The 8,768-nt window shown below is 50.4% G+C and overlaps 1 protein-coding gene across 5 annotated transcripts in view; it reads right to left on the bottom strand.

The window, feature by feature from the left end:
* Nucleotides 1–40: 40 nt before the first annotated feature.
* The window catches only part of CCDC24 (coiled-coil domain containing 24), a 67,121-nt gene continuing 58,393 nt past the window's right edge, over nt 41–8,768 (bottom strand). For all 5 annotated transcript variants that reach the window (XM_073593971.1, XM_073593969.1, XM_073593970.1 and 2 more), the window contains 3 exons: nt 5,477–5,540; nt 5,294–5,405; nt 41–2,728 (listed from right to left, as the gene is read on the bottom strand). In XM_073593971.1, the coding sequence (XP_073450072.1) occupies nt 2,269–2,728; nt 5,294–5,405; nt 5,477–5,540 (636 nt within the window). In that variant the 3' untranslated portion in view covers nt 41–2,268. The remainder of the gene's footprint in view (nt 2,729–5,293; nt 5,406–5,476; nt 5,541–8,768) is intronic.

The raw sequence follows: 8,768 nt of genomic DNA, 5'->3' as shown, positions 1-8,768 counted from the left end.
AGGACTACACTTTCTATTCTCTATGATCAAGAAAACGCTCTGCACTTTACCACTTCTTTATTGTCATTTGAGGATCTTTAGACAACAATAAAATAAATACAAAAGCAAAAATAGCAATTTCTAAACCTTTTGGTACATGATTGTGAGTACGATTTCTTCAATTCACCCCAAAGATACGGCCAATAATAACCTCTCCCCTCTCCAGTGCACTCTACTACAGAAGGAAGGGCGTGGCTGGTTGCTATGGGTTACAACACGTGTGCAGTTATTATAGCAAACTTTTTTTTTTTTTCCCGTGTGATCGAAAAACCATTTTCTCATTTTTCCCATAAGAATTTATGATTCCTGAAGGTGATTAAAGCTGAACTCCGGGAATAAAACTTTATTTAAAATCTATCCCTCAAAGGATAGAATTCCACTTTGTATGAATGAAATGTCTTTGCAAGATATTACCTTACAGCATTGTAACTGAGCTGTACAGAGAGCAGAGCTGTGGGAGGGGCCCAGAAGGCTCCACCCACTACCGGAGGGGGCGGAGACAAGACCTGTCACCCTACACAAGGAGAGAGCAGAGCTATGGGAGGGGCCCCAGCAGAATCCACCTACTACAGGAGGGGGCGGAGACAAGACCTGGCACCCTACACAAGGAGAGAGAGCAGAGCTGTGGGAGGGGCCCAGAAGGCTCCACCCAGTACCGGAGGGGGCGGAGACAAGACCTGTAACCCTGCACAAGGGGAGAGAGCAGAGCTGTGGGAGGGGCCCAGAAGGCTCCACCCACTACCAGAGTGGGTTGAGACAAGACCTGTCACCCTACACAAGGAGAGCAGAGCTGTGGGAGGGGCCCAGAAGGCTCCACCTACTACAGGAGGGGGTGGAGACAAGACCTGTAACCCTGCACAAGGAAAGGGAGAGCAGAGCTGTGGGAGGGGCCCCAGAAGAATCCACCTACTACAGGAGGGGGCGGAGACAAGACCTGTAACCCTGCACAAGGGGAGAGAGCAGAGCTGTGGGAAGGGCCCAGAAGGCTCCACCCACTACCAGAGTGGGTGGAGACAAGACCTGTCACCCTACACAAGGAGAGCAGAGCTGTGGGAGGGGCCCAGAAGGCTCCACCTACTACAGGAGGGGGTGGAGACAAGACCTGTAACCCTGCACAAGGAAAGGGAGAGCAGAGCTGTGGGAGGGGCCCCAGAAGAATCCACCTACTACAGGAGGGGGCGGAGACGAGACCTGTAACCCTGCACAAGGGGAGAGAGAGCAGAGCTGTGGGAGGGGCCCCAGCAGAATCCACCTACTAGAGGAGGGGGCGGAGACAAGACCTGTCACCCTACACAAGGAGAGAGAGAGAGCAGAGCTGTGGGAGGGGCCCCAGCAGAATCCACCTACTACAGGAGGAGGCGTAGACCAAGGAGAGAGCAGAGCTTTGGAAGGGGCCAGCAGGCTCCACCCACTTCAGGGGGAGCAGAGACAAGTCCAGTCACCCTGCACAAGGAGAGAGAGAGAGCAGAGCTGTGGGAGGGGCCCCAGCAGAATCCACCTACTACAGGAGGGGGCGGAGACAAGACCTGTAACCCTGCACAAGGGGAGAGAGAGCAGAGCTGTGGGAGGGGCCCCAGCAGAATCCACCTACTAGAGGAGGGGGCGGAGACAAGACCTGTCACCCTACACAAGGAGAGAGAGAGAGCAGAGCTGTGGGAGGGGCCCCAGCAAAATCCACCTACTACAGGAGGAGGCGTAGACCAAGGAGAGAGCAGAGCTGTGGGAGGGGCCAAGCAGGATCCACCCACTACAGGGTGGAGACCAGAACAGTCCCGTGTGCATGAAGAGAGATCTGTGGGAGGGGCCCAACAGACTCCACCCATTACGGGGGGTGGAGACAAGATTAGTCACCTTGCACAAGGAAAGTTAGCAGAGCTGTGGGAGGAGCCCAACAGACTCCACCCACTAAAGGGAAATGCAAAGACAAGATCAGTCCTGCAGCAGAGCTGTGGGAAGGCTCCGCCCACTACAGGAGGGAGGCGGAGACAAGACCAGTCCCCCTCCGCATGGTAAGAAAGCAGCAGTGGGCGGTCTTTATTACAGGAAGTCTCATACTGGATTACTGCACAGAGCTGGAAGAAGTCACATGACCGATGGAATTATTATCCCGGAGTTCAGATTAAACATTTAGAGTCGGTAGAATTGTTCTTTGTCGGAGGAATTGCATTGAGTCATGTGACTGCGATTCTCCTACTGTGCTCCGCCCACTCTCGGACATTCCATTGCGGATCACCGTGAAATGGTCGGCACCTTTGCCCTCGCCCTGCGGAATTCTGGCACAGAGTTGGCACCGCTGGGTGGTCTTTGAGCCGGGGGAGGGGCAGGAACATACAGAGTGTCTGGTGGCTTCACGCCATGTGTAGACTGACTGCTCTCTGCAGGGACACAGTTCATGGTGGACATTCCGGTACTCCTGCCAGGGGCGTACACCCGGGACAGGCGCTCCAGACTGCCGGGGGCATTAGCAGGTTTATGGGGGTGATTTGAAGCCAGTTCTTGTCCAGCAGAAGGAATCCTCCCCGGACCCCTTAGTGGGGGAGGGGAGGAGCAGAGGGCTTCCTGTGTCCTCAGTTTTGGGTGTGGAGGGCACGGCGTCCGCTTATACCGGTGTAATTCGGAAGATTCCGGTGTCTGTGGAGGGGCCCGGCGCTCCGGATCCCCCGAGTCCCTCTTTACAGCCTCCAGAGACCTGAGGAACATAAAAAGCACAACATTAGGGGACATGCACAGTGTGCGGCACCCGGGCCAGACAGAAAACACATAGTGCAGCCCATTGCTGAATGGATTACTATATTTAATGTAAATTGGCCTCTGTACAACAGAGCTCAGACTGGGGATGTGGGAAGGAGCCGATGAGTTGTGAGGTTGTGCTAACAGGAACATGTTGATAGGAGGAGAGAACGGCAACAGAGAAAAATCAGGTCTCCTGTCTGGCTAGACAGGACTGTGCTTTGTGGCAGAGCTATGTAAATCTCAGGAGTGGATAAAAAAAACTGCAAATCCTTTGGCAGGTAAAACAGATCCTATATATATATATATATATATATATATATATATACAGTATCTCACAAAAGTAAGTACACCCCTCAGTCACATTTGTGTAAATCTTTTCTTCTATCTTTTCATGTGACAACACTGAAGAAATGACACTTGTCTACAATGTAAAGTAGTGAGTGTACAGCTTGTATAACAGTGTAAATTTGCTGTCCCCTCAAAATAACTCAACACACAGCCATTAATGTCTAAACCGCTGGCAACAAAAGTCAGGACACCCCTAAGTGAAAATCTCCAAATTGGGCCCAATTAGCCATTTTCCCTCCCCGGTGTCATGTGACCCGTTAGTGTTACAAGGTCTCAGGTGTGAATGGGGAGCAGGTGTGTTAAATTTGGTGTTATCGCTCTCACTCTCTCATACTGGTCACTGGAAGTTCAACATGGCACCTCATGGCAAAGAACTCTCTGAGGATCTGAAAAAAAGAATTGTTGCTCTACATAAAGATGGCCTAGGCTATAAGAAGATTGCCAAGACCCTGAAACTGATCTGCAGCACGGTGGCCAAGACCATACAGCGGTATAACAGGACAGGTTCCCCTCAGAACAGGCCTCGCCATGGTCCACCAAAGAAGTTGAGGTCACGTGCTCAGCGTCATATCCAGAGGTTGTCTTTGGGAAATAGACGTATGAGTGCTGCCAGCATTGCTGCAGAGGTTGTAGGGGTGGGGGGGGTGGGGGGTCAGCCTGTCAGTGATCAGACCATACGCCGCACACTGCATCAAATTGGTCTGCATGGCTGTCATCCCAGAAGGAAGCCTCTTCTAAAGATGATGTACAAGAAAGTCCACAAACAGTTTGCTGAAGACAAGCAGACTAAGGACATGGATTACTGGAACCATGTCCTGTGGTCTGATGAGACCAAGATAAACGTATTTGGTTCAGATGGTGACAAGCGTGTGTGGGGGCAACCAGGTGAGGAGGACAAAGACAAGTGTGTCTTGTCTACAGTCAAGCATGGTGGTGGGAGTGTCATGGTCTGGGGCTGCATGAGTGCTGCCGGCACTGGGGGGCTACAGATCATTGAGGGGACCATGAATGCCAACATGTACTGTGATATACTGAAGCAGAGCATGATCCCCTCCCTTCAGAGACTGGGCCGCAGGGCAGTATTCCAACATGATAACCACCCCAAACACACCTCCAAGACCACCACTGCCTTGCTAAAGAAGCTGAGGGTAAAGGTGATGGACTGGCCAAGCATGTCTCCAGACCTAAACCCTATTGATCATCTGTGGGACATCCTCAAACAGAAGGTGGAGGAGCGCAAGGTCTCTAACATCCACCAGCTCTGTGATGTCATCATGGGGGAGGGGAAGAGGACTCCAGTGACAACCTGTGAAGCTCTGGTGACCTCCATGCCCAAGAGGGTTAAGGCAGTGCTGGAAAATAATGGAGGCCACACAAAATATTGACACTTTGGGACCAATTTGGAGATTTTCACTTAGGGGTGTACTGACTTTTGTTGCCAGCGGTTTAGACATTAATGGCTGTGTGTTGAGTTATTTTGAGGGGACAGCAAATTTACACTGTTATACAAGCTGTACACTCACTACTTTACATTGTAGACAAGTGTCATTTCTTCAGTGTTGTCACATGAAAAGAGAGAAGAAAAGATTTACAAAAATGTCACTGAGGGGTGTACTTACTTTTGTCAGATATATTTAGCAGTTTGTGTTTAGGTACATTTAAAAACAAATGATTCAGGAAAAGGGTTAAAACGTGTAATTTCTGTTATCCTTTGTGTCCCCTTGATGAGGTTTTCCTCCCCTTCCTGTCTTGTTGGGCACAACAGGAAGTTACAATAAATCCAGTTATCACCAGAACAGGTGTCTCCATTGGAAGATTTCCCCTCTATTCCTATTCTGGTGACAACCATAAATTCTTAGATTTCCCATCACTTCCTGTCTGGGGGATGCCCCCATCCCTCCCCCAGTGAGGACACCAATAAAAACCTGACAGGGGGGTCCGGTCCTTCCACCTGCTATCTAAACCTTAAAAGGAAGTTTTGGTTAGGAGATGCAATACAACAAATCTCCTCCAGAGGGATGTCAAGGCTGCCATTGCTCGATGCCTGGCAGTCTTTGGAGTCAACCACCAGGTATGAGCCTGCAGCCAATCAGAATACCTTATCTGCTTTCACAGTGTAATTCCTGGAGGGGGCAGTGCACACAAATGCCCAATAAACTCCCCTCCCCCTCACCTGGCCGGGGTCGTTATCCTGGCAGACGCCATCTTGGCTGATTGTGTGGGTGTCACCGACGGCCGATCGGTCTGCAGATCTCTCTCAATGATCCGTCTCTCCTCCTTCAGCTCTACAAAGAGATAAAAATTCAGAAACATGTCCAGTATGATGGCGGCCAGGCGATCGGTAGGATTCACCTACCTGTCAGAGAAGGTTCCGGTGTCTGGATCTCCTCGGCGTACAAATAGTCTTCTTCCAGGAGCTCCTATATAGAGAACAAAAGGAGGAGACGTCAGATCCCGAGAGATACACCCCACCACAGGGGGGGCGGAGCAAATAACTGAGCTGGTTGCCTCCAGCAACCACACCGGACTCTCATGTCTAGAGCATTATGAGTGAACAGAATAAAGAATCTGATTGGATGTTATGGAGCAGAAGAAAAGTTCATTCTTCACTCTCCACCATGAGAGCGACTCGTCTTCTTCCCCGAATACATCCAATGTAAAAATGATTCCCAAATATTAATGACGTCTTCACTGACAACACGTTTCAGGACTCTTTATAGCTGCAGCAGGGAGTCCCATCACTCTCCGAGCCCCACAGGCAGCCCCCCTATACCCAGCCTGGGCCCCCCCTACTGACCCAATGGCCCCCCCTACTGACCCAATGGGGCCCCCCCTACTGACCCAATTGGGCCCCCCCTACTGACCCAATGGGGCCTCCCCCCGGGGCTGCCTCAGTGCAGCATCATATGGGACCCATCATTTCGAATGGCCTGCCAGGGACCAGAGGAGAACAAGACGCTCTGTGCCTGTCCATGAGCCGCTGATTGGACGATGAGGGGGTCTAAGGGTGGGGGCCCCATATTCTGCAGTAAGGAAGGCTATGTATGCGTTTCTGCCCAATCAGGGCTGGAGCTTCTCTTGTCTTACATAGCCGGGGCCCCATCTGACACCATGGGCCCACATCTCAGCATTGCCTTCTCTTTGCCTTACATCAGGTGTCCCCATCGCAGTGCTCCCCTACATCAGGTGTCCTCATCACAATGCCCCCCTACATCAGGTGTCCCCATCACAGTGCTCCCCTACATCAGGTGTCCCCATCACAGTGCTCCCCTACATCAGGTGTCCCCATCACAGTGCTCCCCTACATCAGGTGTCCCCATCGCAGTGCTCCCCTACAACAGGTGTCCCCATCACAGTGCTCCCCTACATCAGTGTCCCATCACAGTGCTCCCCTACACCAGAAGTCCACATCACAGTGCTCCCCTACATCAGGTGTTCCCATCACAGTGCTCCCCTAGATCAGGTGTCCCCCATCACAGTGCCCTCCTACATCAGGTGTCCTCATCACAGTGCCCCCTACATCAGGTGTCCCCATCACAGTGCTCCCCTACATCAGGTGTCCCCATCACAGTGCTCCCCTACATAAGGTGTCCCCATCACAGTGCTCCCCTACATCAGGTGTCCCCATCACAGTGCTCCCCTACATCAGGTGTCCCCATCACAGTGCTCCCCTAAATCAGGTGTCCTCATCACAGTGCCCCCCTTCATCAGGTGTCCTCATCACAGTGCCCCCTACATCAGATGTCCCCATCACAGTGCTCCCCTACATCAGGTGTCCCCATCACAGTGCTCCCCTACATCAAGTGTCCCCATCACAGTGCCCTCCTACATCAGGTGTCCTCATCACAGTGCCCCCTACATCAGATGTCCCCATCACAGTGCTCCCCTACATCAGGTGTCCTCATCACAGTGCTCCCCTACATCAGGTGTCCTCATCACAGTGCTCCCCTACGTCAGGTGTCATTAAAGATATGTCATGATTGTGGCTCCTGTGCGCATGGGTGGGAATGATGTCATAGCAGCCCGGCCATTTAAACAGCCATATTGTGCTAGTATATGGTGCACCCCAACAAAACATGGCGTGAGCCTGCAGGGGGAGCAAAAATGGAGGAATTTATATGATTATCACGCTGATGACAGGGAAGGGGGAACCAGGGAAGACAAAATACATTGGGGTCAATTTACTAAAGGCAAATAGACTGTGCAAAGTGCAGCTGTCCCAGAGCTTAGTAAAAACAATTTTTGTTTCCACATGATTGGATGATGGAAGTCAGCAGAGCCTCATTTACTAAGCTTTGAAGCAACTGCAAAGTGCTCAGTCTATTTGCCTTCAGTAAATCACCCCCTTTGTGTCTATACAAGTGTGATATAAGACTATGGCTAGGAAAGGGTTAAAGGGGGAGCCACGGGGGGCAATTAAAGGAACATTTCTATACACAATCATTTGGAGAAGCTGGAAAGACGAGAAGAATAAAATACGACACAAAGACACAACGGACTAGACGACATTTCCAGGGACAAATCCTCCAACTCATCTCAGAACACGCCCCTGTGACCTGCTCCCTGCTCTGATTGGTCATCCTGGGGATGGACACACAGGGGTTGATTTACTAAAGGAAAATAGACTGAGCACTTTGCAAAGTACAGTTGCTCCAGAGCTTAGTAAATGAGGGGAAGCTCTGCTGACTTCCATCATCCAATCATGTGCAAGCAAAAATGTTTTTTTTTTTTCTTTGCATGTGATTGGGTATTTTTTGCAAAGTAAAGCTTCTCTTCACTTTACGAAGCTTTGCAGCTTAAGTGCTCAGTCCATTTGCCTTTAGTAAATCAACCGCACAGTGTACCAGAGGTGGTGAAGAAAAGGTTGTTCTGCGAAGCAACCAGCAGAGGGCGACATGACTGCACAGAGCGGACTCCAAAACCATAGAATGATATCTGACGTCATTACTCGCCCCATCCCCCCCCATCCTAATTCAAGTAATGTGTGTGACACGGGAGGTGCGATATCCACAGGAAAGGAGAATATCACTATCATCTGTTATTACATTTCTTCTCTGATATGTTACAATGTATTCTAGAACAAAACTCTTCCCATATTACACTCTAATGTCCCCTCCCCCACCATCACACACTATTCTTATTATACAGGCATACCCCACTTTGAAGTACACAATGGGGTTTATTTACTAAAGCTGAAAAGTGCAAAATCAGGCTCACTTCTGCATAGAAACCAATCAGCTTCTAACCCCAGCTTGTTCAATTAAGTTTTGGTAATAAAACCTGGAAGCTGATTGGTTTCTATGCAGAGCTGAGCCTGATTTTGCACTTTTCAGCTTTAGTAAATAAACCCCATTGTGTACTTCAAAGTGGGGTATGCCTGTATAGCTCTGACATATACGGCAGTGCTGTACAGAGAACACTGAGCCAGTCCTATCAGTCTTTGTGCTAGAGGAGCTTACACTCTAATATCCCCTCCCCCACAGTCACATCAGTCTCTGTACAGAGGAGCTTACACTCTAATGTCCCCTCCCCCACAGTCACATCAGTCTCTGTACAGAGGAGCTTACACTCTAATGTCCCCTCCCCCACAGTCACATCAGTCTCTGTACAGAGGAGCTTACACTCTAATGTCCCCTCCCCCACAGTCA

The sequence above is a fragment of the Aquarana catesbeiana genome, linkage group LG07 (genome assembly GCF_042186555.1).
Source record: "Aquarana catesbeiana isolate 2022-GZ linkage group LG07, ASM4218655v1, whole genome shotgun sequence".
NCBI classification, from domain to species: domain Eukaryota; kingdom Metazoa; phylum Chordata; class Amphibia; order Anura; family Ranidae; genus Aquarana; species Aquarana catesbeiana.
Note: the sequence above shows the minus strand (reverse complement) of the source record. Positions and strands in the feature narration are given on the sequence as shown.